This window comes from Pseudopodoces humilis, chromosome 31 (assembly GCF_049639895.1).
Source record: "Pseudopodoces humilis isolate 2021_Gansu_Grassland_sample_001 chromosome 31, ASM4963989v1, whole genome shotgun sequence".
Classification (NCBI taxonomy): Eukaryota; Metazoa; Chordata; class Aves; order Passeriformes; family Paridae; genus Pseudopodoces; species Pseudopodoces humilis.
In genome coordinates, this window is record NC_142230.1 from 1,704,619 (window position 1) to 1,723,438 (window position 18,820).

At 55.6% G+C, this 18,820-nt stretch overlaps 3 protein-coding genes across 8 annotated transcripts; all 3 read right to left on the bottom strand.

The window, feature by feature from the left end:
- Positions 1-199: 199 nt before the first annotated feature.
- ATP8B2 (ATPase phospholipid transporting 8B2) lies at positions 200-10,070 on the bottom strand. 6 transcript variants are annotated; one of them, XM_014260898.2, is made up of 27 exons: positions 9,951-10,070; positions 9,222-9,280; positions 8,451-8,564; positions 8,198-8,296; positions 7,979-8,040; positions 7,793-7,865; positions 7,342-7,412; positions 7,110-7,189; positions 6,742-6,900; positions 6,575-6,663; positions 6,305-6,501; positions 5,399-5,607; positions 5,177-5,220; positions 4,936-5,101; positions 4,678-4,866; positions 4,355-4,470; positions 4,038-4,202; positions 3,849-3,960; positions 3,616-3,721; positions 3,359-3,497; positions 3,090-3,273; positions 2,677-2,900; positions 2,310-2,393; positions 1,884-2,129; positions 1,660-1,798; positions 1,443-1,573; positions 201-1,350 (listed from the first exon to the last, which is right to left on the bottom strand). In XM_014260898.2, the coding sequence occupies exons 1-27, from the start codon at positions 9,979-9,981 to the stop codon at positions 1,063-1,065; spliced, it is 3,576 nt and encodes a 1,191-aa protein (XP_014116373.2). In that variant the 5' UTR covers positions 9,982-10,070; the 3' UTR covers positions 201-1,062. The 6 variants fall into 6 exon arrangements, with proteins under 6 accessions (XP_014116372.2, XP_014116371.2, XP_014116376.1 ...); XM_088068683.1 differs by having other exon boundaries at positions 7,342-7,415; XM_014260897.2 differs by having other exon boundaries at positions 200-1,350; positions 6,575-6,900.
- A 2,836-nt stretch (positions 10,071-12,906) lies between these two features.
- On the bottom strand, positions 12,907-16,049 carry AQP10 (aquaporin 10). The gene is made up of 6 exons (XM_014260842.2): positions 15,945-16,049; positions 14,788-14,914; positions 14,556-14,693; positions 14,356-14,474; positions 14,067-14,284; positions 12,907-13,996 (listed from the first exon to the last, which is right to left on the bottom strand). The coding sequence occupies exons 1-6, from the start codon at positions 16,047-16,049 to the stop codon at positions 13,753-13,755; spliced, it is 951 nt and encodes a 316-aa protein (XP_014116317.2). The 3' UTR covers positions 12,907-13,752.
- Positions 16,050-16,672: 623 nt separating this feature from the next.
- On the bottom strand, positions 16,673-18,502 carry HAX1 (HCLS1 associated protein X-1). The gene is made up of 8 exons (XM_014260869.2): positions 18,360-18,502; positions 18,033-18,235; positions 17,801-17,952; positions 17,623-17,668; positions 17,389-17,504; positions 17,141-17,291; positions 16,922-17,067; positions 16,673-16,820 (listed from the first exon to the last, which is right to left on the bottom strand). The coding sequence occupies exons 1-7, from the start codon at positions 18,410-18,412 to the stop codon at positions 16,949-16,951; spliced, it is 840 nt and encodes a 279-aa protein (XP_014116344.1). The 5' UTR covers positions 18,413-18,502; the 3' UTR covers positions 16,673-16,820; positions 16,922-16,948.
- Between the last annotated feature and the right edge of the window lie 318 nt (positions 18,503-18,820).

Here is an 18,820-nt window from a genome sequence, read left to right on the forward strand (position 1 = left end):
GCGGAATCTGCTCAGAACATTATTTTCTTTTTTTAAACCAAAACAAAAAAAAAAAAAAAGAAAAAGAAAAAAAAATCTGGTTTGTGTGTTTTGTTTTTTTTTTCCTCAGGAACCATAAAATTATACTATTTTGCCAGACAGAAACGCGTCTTAAATTATTCATCCCAATCCGCGTCCCCCCCACCGAAATAACCCCAAAAAACCCCCAAATCCTCTCCAGGCCTCGCCAACACCCGTCTGAACAAGCTCCTCTTTGGTATCGCGTCCCTAGGGCCCCAACAGCCCCAGAGACTCCCCGGGGGTCCCCCATTGCCCACCCACACCCCAAGATCACTCAGTCCCGCAAAAGCTTGAGAGGAGGAGGATGAAGGAGGAAGCAGAGGCCGAGGGTTGCGCAAGACCAGGCGTGGGAGTGAATCACGGCAGCCGCCAACACCCAGCCTCCCTGTGGCACAGAACACTTCCCCTTTCCCACCCAGCACCCACAGTCCCAGCGAACTCTGCGGCAGGGGGGACAAGGAGGGTGACCTTCCTCCCCCCTTCTCCCTGTACCCAGCCAAGAAATGAGTCGCTCTGTAAACTCAGTGGGGTTTTCCTCACTTTTTGTTTTGTTTTGGTTTTGTTTTGGTTGCTATTTTTTTGGGGTGGGGGGGTCTTTTTTGACTTTTTTTGTTTATATTAAAAAAAAGACACATGGGTGTAGGGCACGGAGAGGCCAGAGTCCTCCCAGAGCCCTGCACCTCTGGCATGATACATTCATGTATGATGGGGCATTTGTACTCAGTGGAATTGAATACTGATGGAGGAGCAAACAGGGGTGAGGGGTGGAGGGAGGCGGGCTGATGGTGATAACATCCATCCATCCGTCCGTCCGTCCGTCCGTCCGTACCAGGAAGGGAAAGACTATATTTTTTGGCTAGAAGGCGACAGTCCAGATTCCTCCAAACCTCAGCCCCCACATCACCTCTGCTCCTATTATGGGACCCTGCTGACAAGGGGTTTTGCCATGCCCAGGGCCAGGAGCCCCCAGCTGCACTGGAGGGGACGTGATCCCCTCCAGCCTCAGACCTTGAGAGTCTTGTCAGCTGCGCCACTGGGGCTGCCAGCACTGCTGCCCTCGCAGCCCTTCTTCTTCCGGAGGGTCTCAATCCAGCTGGTATTGGGGCGGGGGGCAAAGCTGGAGAGTGCCAAGGAGCTGAGCCGCATGTTCTTGCCAGACATGATGAGCTCCCCGAAACCCTCCTGATGTGAGAAGGCGTAGCCAGAGCGGCGTGAGCCCACACGCCCTGCATGCCGCATGCACCGGTGCTGTGTCTTCTGCTTCTTCCGTACCAGCTGAGTGTAGCGCACCTGGAGACACAGGGCCAGGGTCAGGGACCTGTGGAACCACCTCTCCTCAGGGCTAGGACCCCATGACTGCTCCTACAGCCATGCACTCTCACCGTATCCGAGAGTTCTGGTTTCAGGTCCAGCTTAAGAAAGCGAAAGGCCACAACGGGCATGATGCAAACTACGGTGGTGAGGGCGATGGTCAGCCAGACCGTGGGCTGGGCCAGTGTGTTCTGTGCATTACCTGGGGGGAGAGAATGAATCCACTGAGGGCTAGGCCGAGGCAGGACTCTGCTGGGGTGGGGCACATAGGGCACCACAGGGACTCACCCACAAAGCGGAACTGGTTGGGGAACATTCGGAAGAGGCTGTCACTGTGCATGGTGAACAGGATGGTGAAGTAGGCGGCCAGGCTGCCCCAGATGAAGAAGTGGTTGATAGCTGTCCAGAATCCTGTGTCTAACCCGATCTAGTGGGGGGATGCAAGAGGAGACAGGGCTCAGGGGATGCCTTAGGTGCCCCAAGGGTCTGGGGCTGAGTAGCCACGTCCCTACCTGCACACTGACAACAATCACAAGGGAGGTGGCGACAGTGACGGCAAAGGACTGGTAGTCAGCCAGCTGGGCACCATCATCACGGGTGGCATCAGCAAAGACTCCGTAGGGGATGAAGAACATGAGGATGGAGGTGTAGATGCCCTGGGCAATGCAGATGAAGAACTCCCGCTTGTTGAAGAGCAGGTTCAGCTGCCCAGGCTCATAGAGTTTGGGATACTCCATGCTCCGCTGCTCTGGCACATCCTGGGGGCATGGACACCTCCCGATAGCCATGGGCAAGAGCAGCCTCCACCACAGCCCACAGAATTACAAGGAGAGCCCAACTCAGGCACCCAGGCAGCCTTTCTTCCCACAGGATGGGCATGAAGGGAAGTGGTACAGACTCCTTACACACCCAGGGACCTCTCAATACCCCCGCCATACCTGGTCAAAGACACCCATAGCGAGCACAGGCAGCGATGTGTAGACAATGTTGTACAGAGTGATGAAGTACTGGTCATACACTGTCTGTATGGAATAGAGCACTCAGCGGGGCACAAGTCCTGCCCGCCCTGTGCCCCAGCCAGCTCCCAAGTCTCTGTACCCACAGCTGCAGGGACAAGATAGCTGTCTCCAGGCCCCCAGGACTGCCCTCCCTGACCACAAGCCCCTAACACACTGCACGCTGGATGCCAGGCTGTGCCTCCAGGCTCAGGATGAGTCCCCACAGGGAGTCCATGGACCAGAACATGCTTCAGCGTCAAGCAGGAAAACCCTCCCCAGCTCTCAGTGAGAAAAGCCACCAACCTACCTGTGCTGAGAAGCCACAGAAGAAGCCAAACCAGAAGTGGACCATGGTGAAGGCAAAATTCTTGTAGAAGAAGTAGCAAAGAAACTTGCACATGCGCAGGTAGGACCAGCGCCCATGCACCAGGAGCAGGCGCTGTAGGAACTTGAACTGGGAGAAGGAGTAGTCGGAGGCCAGCACGGCCTGGATGCCTTCCTGCCCACTGATGCCCACCCCAATGTGGGCAGCTGTGGAAGGAAGGAGAGATGGGTAAAGAGAGGGCTCCCAGAAGCACAGGGGATGAGAGCAGCACCCCCAGCACAAGCACTTCGCTCCTGTGGGGCACAGAGGGTGAGCACAGAGGCTCCCATGGGCCCCAGAATGGTGCCAGGGGGGTGACCTGTCTCTCCTGTGGTCCCCCAGATCTCAGGCCTTACTCTTGATCATGCTGACATCGTTGGCCCCATCCCCAATGGCCAAAGTGACAGCCTTCTTGTACTTCTTCACCAGCTCCACCACCTGGGCTTTCTGCAGGGGTGTGACACGGCAACAGATAACAGCCTTGCAGGCACACGCTGTCTCCAGGAATTCCACCTCCATGTCTGCCTCCAGTGCATGGGCCTGCAAGGAGAGTAAGGGACAGCTGGGGTCACAGTACACAGCCAGGCACGGGGCCTTGTCCTACCTGGCACTCCCAGGGCCCTACCAGGCTGTGACCGTTGATGACCAGGGCGTATTCGCCCGCAATAGCTTCCAACACAGAGGTAAGCTTGGAGGAGAGCTTCTCCTGGTAGAAGCCATTGCACACAGAACGTGATGCATCCATCATCTTCTCCCGGGCCTTCCTGAGGAGAGAGGGAGCACGGGGTTCCATCTCAGGGCCCTTCCATATCTCTAGCTCCCCCAGTCATAGCTGTGCCCCATACTGGCACTGTTCTGTGTCCTCTGCCCCCCAACACTCACCTGAGCTCCTCTCGCACCTCCAGCACAGTGTGGCCTGTGACCACAAACACCTCTGCCATGTCATCTGTCAGCATCTTGCAGGAGTAGCCAATATTCACAGCTGTTTCTGAGGACAGGAAACCAGAGCTGGTCTCTGGGCTGAGCCAGTAGGAGAGAGCAGTAGGGATCCCAGGCAGGTGGAATCCAGCCCACAAACATCCTCATCTCCAGCCAGCACCTCAGCCATGCCTCACCCTGCTTGTCCCCTGTCAGCACCCAGATCTTGATGTTGGCCAGTGTCAGGATGGCAATGGTTTCAGGGACCCCCTGCTGCAGTTTGTCCTCAATGGCTGTGGCTCCAAGCAGCTTGGGGACGCAAACAGGCGGGAGGTCAGCAGGGGCTGCCCCCAGCCACCACCAGCCTCAGCCTCCAGCCCACCTACCATCATATCATGCTCCACCTCATCGTAGAGCCGAGCCAGGTGATCCTCACGGGCCTCAGAGGCACTGCCAGCTCGGTGCAGCCGCTCGGACCAGTCCTTGTAATAGCTCTCCTCCAGGTCTTTGTAGGCCAGCACCAGTGTCCGCAGGCCCTCGCCAGCATACTCCTGCAAGTGGTCAGAGCTGGGTGTGCTGGCAGACCCTGATGGTGTCCCCCAGACCCCAGTGGTGTTCCTAGGGCAGGGCACAAGGCCAGCTCAGGCTCCTGGGCAGCCATTCTTTCCTCCCCACCCTGCCTGCAGGACCCTGTCCCACGCACATTGAGGTGGTCAGTGGTAGTGCTGGTCAGGTCCTGGTTGATGCGATGCAGCCGCTCCAGCAGGATGGTGTCAGCACCTTTGCAGTACAGCCGGATCCTGCCCTCAGGGCTCCGGACTGCGGGGAGGAGGGGACAAGATGCCTGGCTCAGGGGTGAAGAAGCAGGTCACACTCTGACCCCCAGCTATCAACCTGACAATGCCTCCACAGTCACATCCCCATCAGCAGTGGACTGGTCCCCCAACACACCACAAGGAGCCCCACGCTGCAGCCCCACAAGGCCTTCCTAGCCCCACAGCCCCTGTGCCATGCCCAGGACTTTACCGATGACGGACATGCGCTTGCGGATGTTGTTGAAGTCCAGGATGGCCAGCAGCTGATAGGTGATGGCTTGACCCAGCTCATGCACTGTGATGGTCTTGGGCGTGCGCGACCGGAACACAAAGCCAAAGTTTCTGGCAGCTGTGACCAGCGCTCCCTCATCTGGGGACTGTGCCTTGTACAACAACTCCCCTGTGGACAGCATGGGGGTCAGTGACAGTGTCTTGTGACCCACAGGGATAGATCCTGCCCCACACCTACCTTCACTCTTTTCCTCAGACATGACAGTGTGACAAAGCGAGAGTAGACGGAAGAACTCATGCACGTGGAGGTCTCCCAGCTTGACAGCTTCCAGTAGGCTGGGATCCCAGAACTGGAACCGTGGGTCCGCCAGGGGATTGAAGGAGAAGTCTACGGGTTCCGGCCTCTGGCAGGGGCAAAGTTGGGGTTACCCCACTGTGGCACTTAGCGTGGGCAGGCACCAAAGTGACAGCACCCTTACCTCTCCCAGCTCTGCCTTGTGGCCCAGCATGTCCTGCACATCACCTGCAAAACAGGGTATGGAGTTAACCATAATGACAGAGACTCAACACCATGGCAGCTGCTGCTGCCCCACAACAGCTAAGCCCCCCCTTGTCCCTTGACTGCCCCAAACAGAGGTGGGGAGCCAGCGCACACCCACTCTGTGGGCAGCCCCAGCCTGGCTCTGGCAGCTGGCGCTCACCATAGCTGTGCCCATTCACAGAGCACTTGCTGAAGACCATGATATTCTGGGTGAGGGTGCCAGTCTTGTCAGAGAATATGTACTCCACCTGCCCCAGCTCCTCGTTGAGGGTGGTGGTGCGGGCTTCAGCTGGCGTCCGGCGCTTGGCACAGTACATCTTCTTGTCCCAGTTGATGAAGTAGCTGTGCCCAAGCCGGATCACCTCAACGCTGCAGGGAGGATGGCTGGGTGTCACTGGGGCAGGGCAGCACACTCTCCTGAGCCATGCCCACCCCCAACCCTCAGAGCCCTGGGCACTACAGCACGCTGGGTGCCCCCCACTGCTTGCTAGCTCCCACACCCTTCCCGGGGGGCTGGCCTGCAACCCAATCCTGCTGACAGCCGCTAAGCCAGGGCTGGGGACCAAGACAAAGCACCCAAGGGGCAGCCCATGGGGCTCCCCAGGCATCTCACACACCTATGAACCCTGAAACCCTCCCCAGCCCCCAGGGCAGACAGCAATGAGCTAGTGGGAGGGGTGGGGGTGACACATTCTTACCTCGGGGCTAAGGGTGACAGAACCCATGCTGGGGAACGAAAAGAGAGAGAAATTAAAAGAGAGAGAGAAGGGGACAGTGCAGGAGCCTGGGAGTTGTAGGAGGGCAGAGCAAAATAGTCAGCGTGCAGCCAGGGCAGGGAGAGATGAGCAGCCAGACAGACACAGCTGGGGGGCCCTGAGTGACCTGTGGGGTCCTCAGGCCTTGGGGTGTCCCTGAAGGCAGACACAGCCTGTCACCGAGAGTAGCCCACACCCACCCACGAAACACATCATTCTGCCTGTGGATCTCCATCCCTGTCTCCCCTCCCCAGAGGGCACCCCTAATTTCTCATACACCCCCTTCCCTGCCCCTCTGCCCCCTGCCCTACCTCACATAGAGCGAGATGGGCACCACAGTGTTGAGGATGATGATGTAGGACCAGAAGGAGAGGAAGCCAGAGAAGAAGGCACTGTGTACCCCCTCGTCCCAGGGCAAGTAGATCTGGAAGCAGACGCCCACCTCGTGCTCCCAGATGGCATTGCCAATGGCCAGGATCACTCCCATGCACACCAGGAACCCAAAGATCTGGGGACAGGACAGTACATCAGAGCTCTGACTGGGGAAGAGCCAGGGCTCTCAGGCTCTCCCTTCTGCATACCCAGAGCACCAGCGTGTTCATCAGCCGGTCAATGCTTGTCCGCTTAAATTTGGTCCGGCCACTGTTCTGCATCAGTTTTGTGTCAGGTCCTGGGAAGCAGGAACGCATCAGGGGGTGTCTTTCCCTCCCCTCTGTGCAGCACAGTAGCAGCTGCTGCTTCAGCCCACCTGCAAAGATGACGAGGCCAAAGCACCACTCAGTGTTGCGGAGGACGCAGCCCCGCAGCAGCATGTTCTGGTTGCTCAGGGGGTACTTGTTCTCCTTCCAGTACAGTGTCCCACCAAACTTGTCCAGCTTGTTGTTGGGGGGTTCACAGATCACCTCACCTGGGTGCACAGTATGGCTCAGCTGGGACTTGCCTTCTCCATATGGCCAGCTCCATCCCAGTGCTCCCAGCACCATCCCTGGCTCCCCAGAGATCCGCTTCGAGCCGCAGAATGACAGTGCCACATGGCTGGTCCTTGTCTACCCAGGGTGATGGAGGAAGGAACGTGGGGGCTGCCCCATGGCAAGAGGGCTGGTCACAGGCACTCACCATCAAAGCAAGCCAGCTGGCTGGTGTCCCCCAGCTCTGCGGTGACGGGGATGGCCTGACGCACCTTCATGTTGGTCTCTCTGCAGGCAGGAAGGCACCACATGAAGGTTAGAGACAGCCTGGCAGGGAGGGCCTTCACAGGTGCTGCCCAGCAGCTCTGCCCTGTCTGCAGCCCACTCTCACTCCCATCTCCTGCCTTTCCTGGCCCCCCAAGGCAAGTGGGGGCACCTACCCATCCAGCTCTGCAGTCTCTATGTAGCATAACCCATGGGGTTCACTGCTGGAGAGGAGGAGGAGGTCAGCCTGCTGGGAGAGACTTGTGAAATGTTGTGCCAACACTGGAGCTCCCCGATGCCTTCCCTAGGGAAGCTCCTGGCCCTTGGATGTCCTTGGAATTCCCTGGAGCATCTGAAAAGGCCACCCCTAACCCCATGTGTCCTTTGCAACCAAGCCTAGACACCATTGCTCCAAGTGCCCATATCCTCAGAGTTCAAAACATGGCTCCACCATGCCTTCAACTCTACAACCTAAATGCAACTTCCAGGTTGGAAGCCACTAATGTTCCCACCCTGGGAAGTGATGGAGGAGAACAAAAGCAAAGCAGGAGTGGCACGACACCCTTCCATGGTCCTTGTGTGCCACCCACCCTGCTGGAACCATATTTGTCTCAGGGCTGCGCTCACCGCCACAAACTGGTTGTTCTCCAACTTGATGATGTCTCCAACACGGACATTCATCCATTGCTCCTGCTGAAGGCTGTAGAGAGATGGCAAACTGTCAGGCAGGAGCCCTGACCTGCCCACTGCCCTGTGCCACATCCCACAGAGTCCCTGGCTCCCTCTCCACTGCTCTGTGCCCATGACACTCACACTCCACTGATCAGGACCTGAGACTGCCGGTTGTTCACCTGGTTGTCACTTTTATGGCGGAACTGGGAGCAGGAGAAAGAGACAGCAGTGTCATCCTCTTGGGGATGGGGTCCTGAGTTCCCCCACCATGTCAAATGCCATGGCCCTGGACACCGCACCCTGGAACAGCGTCCCAATCCCCTGCCCAGTCGACAGAGGGGTGCAGGGGGAACCACTCACATAGTCATCAGTGGCATCTTTGACAGCTGTGATGGTTAAGACAAGAACCAAAGGCACAATGGTGGTAAACCAGGAGAGCGAAGAGATCTGAGGAATCAGCTGGGGACAGGGAGCAAGAATTACATTGGCTGGAGAACCAGCCAGCTCCAGGCCGATGCTGCCCCTGCTCAAGGATGCCAAATCTCCCTGCTTCCAAACTATGGGACTACTTGGAGCCCTCCTGTATGGCCAGGCAGGGAAGGACTGCACTCACCTGCAGGATGAGGAGGAAGAGGAAATAAGTGTTGGCCACTTCCTGGAACTGCTCAAAGAGGCTGACAGGCAGGAAGGTGACAATGTTGTACTTGGAGGTCTTAATGCAGTTGCTCTGGGGACGGATAGGGCAAGAAGGGGGTCTACAGGCTGCCAAGGCCCCATAACCCCCCCAAGATCAGATCACTCTGGAGGGCAGGGGCTGCAGCTCATCATGCTCTTTTGGGGGGATTAAGCTCCTGCTCCTGTGCTACCTCTGGCAGCTTCCCTGGGAAGCCAATTCCTCAGTCTCAGTCACCAGCTGGTGCCATGAGACCAGCCTCTTCCAGTAGCAGCACCTGGCCCCTGCAAGGGTGACCCCAACACAAACCCCTTCTCCCCTCTCTGCAGCTAGCTCTGGAGCAGCCAGGAGCAACCTCCAACATGGGGGGAGGTCAAGGTGAGCACTGCCCTCCCCTGGCAACTTCAGAAGCTGACCCATGATCCACATTGGAATGTGGGACCAGGCTGGGATCTGGGCAGAGCCAGAGGGTTCTGGGCCTCGGCCAGGGATGGGGGGGCTGAATCCTCCACATAGAGTGGACTGTGCCCGGCCAGCCCCACAACTATATTGGCATTAACGTTATCAGCACCATTTTCTCAGGGACAAACCTCTATTTTGTAGTCATAATACCTCCCCCCACCCCCCAATTGAGGTGTGGGTGATTCAGACCCCAGCCCCTCAAACCTGCCCAAGGACCCCCGGGAAGGGGTTCAGCTCCCCCTTACTCACTGCGTACTGGAACTTCTCGTTGTACTCCCGTGCATTGGCTCGCACTCGACGTTCTTCCTCTGCAACACAGCGCTCTGTGACCCCGATGCACCCCGACACTCTCTACATCTGCAGTCGGGCAGCTCCAAGACCCTGAACCCTGACACCCCAATCTCCTCTCCATCCTGAGAGCCAAGCTAGTCCCAGAATCCCACAATGCAGAGAACAGGGAGTCTCCCCACCTGTGTCATGTGGCCCCATGCCACCTGTACCCCTGCACACCTGGAACCCCAGCCTTGCTTAACTGTACCTCCACCCCCAAATTCTGCATCTCCAGATTCCCCCAAGCCTGCAATGCCAGACCCTCAGCTCTACTTACCTGTACTCCCAGAGCCTCAGATTCTTCATCCCGTCTGGCTTATCTGCTCCCCCAGCTCAGCACCCCGATGTCACCAGACCCTTCCAGCCCTGCACCCCCATCTCTGCATCCCCCAGCCCCCATTTCCCCACCGCCGTGCCCACCCCGCATCCACCCGCCCGGGGGGGTCACGGCGGTCACGGGGACGGGGGTCACTTCTCAGACATGTCCCGGGGCACGGCCCCGGCCCCGTACCCGGCCCCAGATGCCGCTGCCGGCCCGGCCCGGCCCCGCCCCGCCGCGTTACTGGGGCAACGGCCGCGCTGGGGCCCGACCGGGACCCGCCCGGGCCTCCCCCGGGCCTCTCCCGGGCCCACCGCGGCCCCGCTTACCCGGGGCTCGGCGGGCCGCGCACCACTCCATGTCCCGCAGCCCATGGGGAGCGGGCGGGCGGGCGGGCCGGGCCGGGGCCGCTGCCTCTGCCGCCGCCTCAGCTCCCCATGGCCGCGGCGGCGCCGGTCGGCGGCGGAAGTGAGGTGGGGGCGCGGGGAAGCGACGGAGCGCGGCCGCGGGGGGCGGCCCAGACCGCAGCCCCGGGGGCGTCCTGGCCGGCGGGGCGGCTCCAGCGGGTCCCGGGGGCCAGAGAAAGCCCCACGGGTTGCCATGGGGCAGTGCCGGGGATCCCGGGGACAGCCCCACATCCCAGTGGAGTAATCCCCACGCTAGCAGCACATGTCTCCCAGGCTGGGGTCCCCCTGCAGGCAGGCCTGGGGCTGGGGGCCACGGCCTCCACCACATCCTTGCACCCCCATGTCCATAGACAAGACACCCTGTGCCCTCAGGACTTCCAGTGGTGTGCCAGGGATTGTGGGGGAGACTGTGCTGCTGGTGCATTTCTATAAACAGCTATGTAACAGTTGGAATTCGCTACAATTTATTCGCTTTTAATAAAAATTGTAATTGCTTACAAACACTTGTAAGTTTCAACTGCTCTTAGTTGTAAAAATAGCTGACAAAGACTGCCCAGTTCAAGTACAACAATACCCACTTTCTTTAAAGGAGAGAAAAGGATTGTATACGGTAATTCAAGAATTACTTAAGGATGGGACTTCAGAACCATGCATGTCTCTTCACAATACACCTATATTACCAGCAAAGAAATTGGATGGAACCTACTGGTTTGTCCAAGAGCTGACAGAAGTAAATAAAATAAATATACATTGATACCCAGTAGTACCTAATCCCTCTATTAAAATAAATAAAATCCCTCTATTGCATCAGTAGTTTAGTATAATAGACCTCAAAGATGCCTTTTGGGCTTGTCCCCTAACAGAAGAAAGTAAAGACATATTTGTTTTCACCGAATTATCCCAAAGATTTATCAAATCCTCTAAGTTATTTAGACAAGCCTTGGAAGAGGTACTGCAACATTTCCCTAGTGTGCCAGAGGTAAAACTTAACCCATATGTTGATGATTTACTTCTCTTAGGAAAAAATATGAGGAAAAAGTCTGAGACTTTACTATAGAGTTACTAGGGGGCTTTTTTGGGAACCAAGGACTCAAACAACAATTGAAAAATTATATAGGAATCTTGAGGTTAGGAAAAACATGTTTGTAAATTTATGGGAGAGAATCAGTAAAGGACTAAATGTTACCAATTGTTGGGTGTGTGGGGGAGCTCTGATGACAGAGGAATGGCCATGGAAAGGTAATAGCCTAGGCATGCTTGAACTTCTCAAATGGAACTGAGCTAACATAAAAGAAGAAAGCAGGCCCGAAGGGTGGATTTTGAGTTCCAAAGTAGTAGGAGATGAATGCCTCTGACATATCGGGAAAAGATTCCTAAAAAGAGTAGGACAAACTTCCTGTAAAAGATACAAAATTTTTAATGGAACTTCTGTGTAGTAGATCCCTGAAGGACTCACACAGTGTTGAGCTCAAGAGAGAAAAAAGAACTGTAGATATAATAAAGAAATTGAACTTTTCTTGTGCAATGATACTAAGAAGAATCCCTATTCAGGGATTTCTGAATTATCAAAATTCTGGAAAAACATAAATCATCAAAGCCATGATTATTGGAAAGCACCAGATGGCCTATTCTGGATATGTGGGAAAAGGGCTTATCCAAAACTCCCTCCCCAGTGGAAAGGAGGTTGCACTCTAGGAATTATACAGCCAGGATTTTTCCTTTTACCAAGCTGGGATGGAAATAACCTAGGAGTACCTAGCTATGATGCTTTAAAAAGAAACAAAAGGGAACAAAACTAACTGAAGAGACTGGGAGGACACCCCATCTTTACTGGGGTAAAGATGAATGGCTTCCTGAATGAATAATACAAACATATGGACCAGCCACCAGGGCCCATGATGGAAGCTAGGGATATCAAACCCCAATTTATATATTAAACTTTATTATAAGACTCCAAGCAGTTGTAGAGATTATAGTGAATAAACAGCCCAAGGCCTGGAATTAATAATCAGTAAACAAAGACAAACCAGAGCTACAGTATATAAAATTGATTTGCTTTAGACTATTTGTTGGCAGAAGAGGGAGGAAAATTGTGGAAAATTTAACTTATCTGATTGTTGCCTGCAAATTAATGATAACTGGGATACAGTTTTGGATATAGCAAAAGACATTTGGAAAATAGCTCATGTACCAATCAAACAGTGGGAATCTATAATTGATAAAGGATGGTGGGAAGGCTTCTTTGGGACATCCTGGTGGAAAAAAAAAATATTCATAATGCTTTGTGATATAACAAGTTTAATTTTTCTTCCGTGTCTTATTTGCCTAATTACTCATGTAGTTCAAAGTATGCAGGTTGTAACAATGCCCACTAACCCCAAAAAGGCTATGATGCTAAAGAAGAATAATATTAAAAATCTAGAAGAAGCACTCATGATTTATGAAAGATACAAGTATACAAAGGACATAAAAGCTGAAAATTATAACTCAAGCCAAATATAGTAAGAAAAAGCAAAGGGAGGTTAGTTATAAACAGCTATGTAACAGTTGGCTTTTGCTACGATTTATTCACTTTTATTAAAAATTGTAATTGCTTGCAAACAATTGTTGTAAGTTTCAACTGCTCTTCAGGAATAGTAAAATTTGTAATTGCCTGTAAAATGTCTCGTGATTCTTTTCCTCAGGGTTGGGATTAATAAGCAAGAGATAGTATTCTTGTTCGGACTCAGAGATGTTTATTTAGTTTCTTATCTATGTTACATTCTCACAGACTGTGAGTTCTTCAGCACACTAAGCTAACAAACTAAAAATGGAGCCTTAGATTTCTCTCTACCAGGCCTTTTAAGTGTAAACTACCCAATTATAAAATGCCAACTAATTTATATTTACTTTTAACCTAATAACCAAACACCTGTGTTTCACACTGAAGACTTTTCCACCCAGTCACATATCATCACCCAAACCCATGATGAAGAAGGTGAAAAAGCAAGGCAAGCCTATGCTTTAAAACTTCAATTTTGCTACATACATATTACTATATCCTAAAACCTTAAACTCTATATTTTCCACCATGTGATATAGCACATTTCTATTCAAACTACACATTAACAATCTCGGTTCCATTACTCAATTTTGGAAGCATTTTTTACAGCTTCAGGTCAAACATAGTGTTCTCTTGCAGGTCAATGCCTGTTAGCACAGAAAGCCTGAAATTCTTTGTGCCTAGGTTTCTAACAATCACTTCTGTGCAAAAAAAAAAAATGGGGAGGGGAAATGCATAAAGCGAGGCTATTATAAGAAGCAAGCATGCTTGTGAAAGGCATATCACAAGATATAGCTGCTATTGCAAAATGTATATCCAAGATAGCACAGGCAGAGAACAGAATACCATAAAAGGAAAATATCAAGTCTAAAGTGGCATCAGAAGACCACCAGAAGACCATCCTAAACTGCCTATATGATGAATGTGACAGACTCTCAGACATTGTAACTGTGGCCATGTGAAATGCTGTAGCAATGTGAGGTGGGGTTGTGATAAAGGGACTCCAAAAACCTGCAAAGTCATTTGAGAAAGTAGTGCAACTGTAATAGTATAAAGGACTGATGGCTGACAAAGTGGGTGTGTCTCTGGCATTGCCAGCACCCAGCACTGTAGCTTTTGCTATAATAGTTGTCTCTCATTATCTTTCATTAAAGTCTTAAATAGAGGAGTGAGCTTCATTTCTCACACGCACGGTGGAGGAGGATACCCGGCAGGCACTGTCTCCTCAGTGTCCTTCTCCTTGGGTGACATCCCAATGTCTGGCTCGATGGTGGTGTTGACTAGAACGATGGAGCCCTGCTCTGCCAGGACTTCGCTATCCTCCTCCGGGTAGTGGAAAGCCACAAAGAGCTGGTACAGGGATGTGCCCACGGCGGCCCCCAGCAGCGGTGCTACCAGTGGCACCCACCACCATCCATTGCCCCTGCTGAGGATGGGACAGGGTGGGCTGGGGATCACCCCTGCCATCCCCACCTCACCCCCTTCCCTCTACCCACCTGAAGACCTCCAGGCCCCAACCTGCCAGACAGATGAAAAGCCGGGGCCCGATGTCCCGCGCAGGGTTCAGGGGGCAGCCACAGTTGGCCCCCATGGAGCACTCAATGGAGAGCACCAAGAGAGCCACAACCACTGGTTCAAGGCCCTTGGGGACAGCCTTGTTGCGGGTGTCCATGAGGCCCATGACAACCAATATCAGCACCCCTGTGCCAATCACCTGCAAGGACAGCGCAGCAGCTCAGCACTGTGGGGACTGAGAGGGCTGGGGGATCTGACAGTGGCACCCACCTGGTCCAAGAAGCCATTGGCGACGGAGACATAGTCAGCTGGGTAGGTGACAAAGATGGAGGCAGTTTCTCGGGGGCCAAAGGCAGTAAGGGTCCCATTGCTGTAGTGCCAGATGGCATCTGGGAGCAGAGCATGTCATAAGCCTGGCCACCCCAGCATCACCTTGCCCAGTTACCTTGCCCAGTGCTGCTCCCCCATACCATAGTAGAGGATATAAACAGCTCCAGCAGATATGAAAGATCCCAAGGTCTGCACAACCACAAAGATGGGAAACTTCCACCAGGGAAACTGCTCGATCAGGCACATGGCTAAGGAGAATGCTGGGTTCATGTGGGCCCCTGCAATAGAGTAGTGAGAAGGGCTGGGTCTGGTGGGTCCTGGGGGACTCAGAGCCAGGGATAGCAAGAGCTGGGACCCCTTCTTCTGTCTCACCAGAGATTCCCCCTGCTACGTAGATGCCTGCCATGACACCCAGGGCACTTCCCAGGTAGCTGGTGAGGAGGTTCCCCTTCGTCTCAAAGAAGGTAGTCTTCTGTGCAGCGCTGCTCAGTGTGATTGTCTGGAGAAGAGGGATGTAGCCCCACCTCAGCCCTGGTGTCCTTGTGCTGAGACCCTCCCACTGCTGATGCTGCAGGGCAGCAAGGCGAAGGCTACACTGGTGCTGACACCCCTGGGTTTTGTTCCCCAATATTTGGACATCTGACAGGGACTGACAGGGAGGTGGTTTACTGCCCTCACTTGTAGTTTTGATGGCAAAATAACCAAATAACAAGCAATTAAGTAAACTGCTTTCTGTGGGGAGGTCTTGGGGAAGAGGTGCCACATCACAGGCCCAGGGACACCACTTGCCATTGTGGGATGCAGCCCAAATGCTGAGAATAGCACCAGAACCCCAACCTTTGCCTGCGCTGAGGCAGGAGGTACTGAGGCACACACTGCCCAGCACCACACCCTGATTGCACCAGAGCCATATATCACAGGGAGGACCATGCTGTGAGAACAGGGTCCAAGTGGGAGAACAGGCAGTGCTGAGTTACACATTTGAGTGTGGCACAGCCCCAAATCCCTCCAATACCAAGGGGCAAGCAGCAGCGCAGCAGTGTTGTAGTGCATCTGAAAATCCTGGTATCTCCCAAGAGTAAAACTCACCTCCGGTTTGTGTAATGTGAGTTCCTACCTGAGAACCTTTTTCCCTTCCCCCTTCCCATTGGTTGTGACTTCCCTGTATCCCCCGATCACCCCCGCCCCCTGGTATAAGAGATAAGACCCAGGACATTTCGGTCTCTTTCTTGCCCCGGATGGACGACAGACAATAAACCCGGGATTATTCCAGCAAATTTGAGCCTCCTGTGTCTAGATACTTTGAGTCCGTGTTGTATCCACTCCAGGACCCCCTCCGCCGCCCCTGTCCTGAGACCAGCGGGGCTCTCACCACAGGGGGTGGGACAGAGGGGTCTCCGAGAGAGGATTGCAACACAGCAGAACCCTGGAAGACCTGGTACGTGGACCACCCCACCATCAGCCCTGTCCCACCCACATGACCCTCTCCCCCCAGCCACAGCCCCAGCCCACCTGCAGGCCCTGCTTACCATCATCACGAAGGTGGCCAGCAGCTCAGCCAGGCATTCCCGCACCAGCTGATTTCGGATGCGGAGCAGACCCCGGGCCCTTGTCAAGAAAGACGTGGTGCCCATAGTGCTGACCAGGCAGGGGCAGCAATGACAGGACTGGCTGCAGTGGCAGCACTGAGTGGAGTAGATGTCTCACTCACATTCATAAGCAGGTTTTACGAGCCCCAGAGCCAGGTGGATGATAATGCGCAGACTTTAAACCAATCATGGCTGCACCAAGGGAAATGTCTGGTGGGGACCAGAGTCCTGTGTGGGGCCAGGATCACCTTGTGACAATGCTGCACCCCAGTAGGGCCTGGCTGGGTGGGAGCAGTCTGATGCTCAGTTGGCTGTGGGGATCCAAGACCTCCCTCCCAAGATGAGCAGGCACAGGTATTTCCCGGCCAGGAACCCCCTTTGGCCCTGCCACATCCCTGCCCAAGCCACAGATGCAGTCAACACTAATAAAGAGGTCCTGGAAAGGCCTCTGGGCTGGGCCAGGCCCTCAAGAGTGGCCCAGGTGAGGCATTAGCACAGCATTGGGCAGGGAAATGGGAGAGGGAGGTAACAAGGGAGCAGTGCAGGCACAGGAGCCTGGCAACCACCAGCACCCCTAGAGGGAGCCCCTTAGAGTCATCCTGGTGGACAGGGGCAATCTGCCTCCAAATGCGGGAGATTCCAGTCTGAAGGAGCACGGAAGGTCACCATTTAGCATAAATAGACTTTATTGCTCTGTACACACATACACCTGGCCCCTACAGGGGTCCCTGTGGCTCTGCAGCACTGCAGAAGGTGGGCAGCCTCCAGCCCAGGCACCACTTCCCAGCAAGATCTTCCCAGCAAGATCTGACCCATCTACAACAAAAACAGGTGGTGAGAAGAGGCTGCTACCCACTGCCTGCTCTGACAGGCCTAGCAAGCCCAGGGTCCCCCGAGCCTGCAGCTGTCAGACATACGGGCTGCTCAGTCAGGACTGGCCACAGCTACCAGCTCGAGAACCAGCGTCGGAAGAAGCTGCCCAGCGCAGATGAGGGGTCGCTCAGGTTGGCAGCATGAAGCTCATCTTGCTGCGGCCACGTGACAGCGAACTGCGCCAGCTCCCCTGGGAGGGTAGGGAGAACTCTGTCAGTGGGGCCCCTGTCCACTCCTTGCATCCTCCCCAGAACCTCACTCACGGTCATCCATGTTGACCACCTCCTCCCGGTAGTCCTTCTTCTGCCCATCCTCCTTGGTGGTGGTGATGAAGGCCTGGTCCCCCCTCCGGCGGGTGACTGTTGTCTCCCAGCGGCCCTGGCTGTCCTGCACAGTGCGGTGCTCCTCTACTGCCTGTGCAGAGTGCCGAGCCCTGAGAGACTCCCCAAGCACAGGGACTGCATCTCAGGTCTCCTACAGCCCTGCTGCACCTGCAGGGAGGGACACTTACCCCATCAGGAAGAGTCACTTTGGTAACAGAGACGCTCTGGAAGTAAGAGTGGGACTTGGGCTCATTTGGTCTCAGGATGGTCCCCAGCCCCACGGAGGAGACCTGTGAGTCCAGGTCTGTGGGGAGATGTAAGATGGTGGCCACAGCATGGGGACAAGCCCCAGAGGCTGTGGCAACACAGGCAGGTGGAGCAGTGAGGGCAGAGGCCCTCAAGCCCTTGTCCCCGGCACCCACCTTGGTCTTCCTTGAGGCCAGGAGGAGCCTGGTGAGCATCTCCCAGCTGCAAGACAAAGCCATGTACCACTGATGCCAGTGACGGAAGGCAAAACACGACACTGGGGCAACACTGCAACAGCAGAGCTGGCTACCGTTGTTGAGCCTACAGGAGGCAGACTCCAGACCCCTCACTCACCCCTAAGAAGGGTCTCCATGGCTGGGCCAGATCGCCGGCATCCCCGGAGCTCCCCGGGGCTGCGCGGGAAGGGGGACTGTCCGGCTGCTTCAGCATCGAGTCCCGCAGTGGTCGCCTTGCGCTGCCTTCACCGGGGCCGGGCACGGCGGGCTCTGGGCAGCAGAAGGGCGTTGGTCAGGCCGAGGGGCTCTGAGCGGCCCCAAGAGTCACGCTCAGCCCTTCCCGTACCCACCGAAAGGCTGCTGGGGCTCGGGCCAGAAGCCCCCCAGGACCCCTAGGAGCTCGCCCATGTCCCGGAATAGCTCCTCGAAGCCGCCGCGGGACGAACCAGGGCTGAATCCGAAGCCGAAGTCCTGGGGGGGCTGCGACATGGACGGGCCGCCATCCTCCTCCTCCTCGTCCCACACCGCGCCGCCGAACAGCGGGTCCCGGGGTCTGCGGGACCGCGACAGTGAGACACCCGGACAGCCCGGAGCAAGCGGGGAGGGCCGGGGCCGGTGGGACAACTGGGGGTTGAGAGGGGCAGGGTTTGTGTAGGCAGGGCCCGGGTCACGGCTACCTGCACCGTCCCGGGAACCCGAAAAAGCCGCGAAACACGTCGAAGAAGCTCATCCCGCTCCGGGTCCCTCCGCGTCCCGCTCCTCCGTCCTGCCGCTGCGACCGGGCCGCGCGGCCGTAAAGCGCCGCAGCCGTAGAGCGCCGCCGGGTGTCGCGAGGCGCCGCGGCAGCGGGGCCCGTCCCGTGCCGGGGCCCTGCGAGACCGCCGTGGGCCGGAGTCCTCCCGTCTGCTCAGCCCAGGCCCGGCCGCACGAGCTGCCCCGGGGAGTGCGTGTCGGGGCCTCCCGTGGGGGCAAGTGCTGCTGGAACCGGCGGGCGAGGGCTCCATCGAGCCCTCCTCTGTGCCCCCAGCTGAGCTCCGTGAGCCCATCTCAGCCCTGCCGCTCCCCCACCAGGCCCACACGGCACAGGAGGGCTCCAACTTTGCCCCCAGAGCACCAGCCCCTTACCTTGCAGCGAGGA

Excerpts from the sequence above, each read along its gene's own strand:
- ATP8B2 (XM_014260896.2), bottom strand. The coding sequence starts at position 9,981 with ATGGAGTGGTGCGCGGCCCGCCGAGCCCCGG. Across the intron at positions 8,565-9,221 it reads ACGAGAAGTTCCAGTACGCA|AGCAACTGCATTAAGACCTC; the intron begins GTGAGTAAGGGG and ends ATCCGTCCCCAG. Across the intron at positions 5,102-5,176 it reads ACAAGGCAGAGCTGGGAGAG|AGGCCGGAACCCGTAGACTT; the intron begins GTAAGGGTGCTG and ends TGCCCCTGCCAG.
- AQP10 (XM_014260842.2), bottom strand. The coding sequence starts at position 16,049 with ATGGGCACCACGTCTTTCTTGACAAGGGCCCGGGGTCTGCTCCGCATC. Across the intron at positions 14,915-15,944 it reads TGGCCACCTTCGTGATGATG|ACAATCACACTGAGCAGCGC; the intron begins GTAAGCAGGGCC and ends CCTCTTCTCCAG. Across the intron at positions 14,694-14,787 it reads CGTAGCAGGGGGAATCTCTG|GGGCCCACATGAACCCAGCA; the intron begins GTGAGACAGAAG and ends ACTCTATTGCAG.
- HAX1 (XM_014260869.2), bottom strand. The coding sequence starts at position 18,412 with ATGAGCTTCTTCGACGTGTTTCGCGGCTTTTTCGGGTTCCCGGGACGG. Across the intron at positions 17,292-17,388 it reads AAGTGACTCTTCCTGATGGG|GCAGTAGAGGAGCACCGCAC; the intron begins GTAAGTGTCCCT and ends CACTCTGCACAG. Across the intron at positions 17,068-17,140 it reads GGTGGTCAACATGGATGACC|GGGAGCTGGCGCAGTTCGCT; the intron begins GTGAGTGAGGTT and ends CTACCCTCCCAG.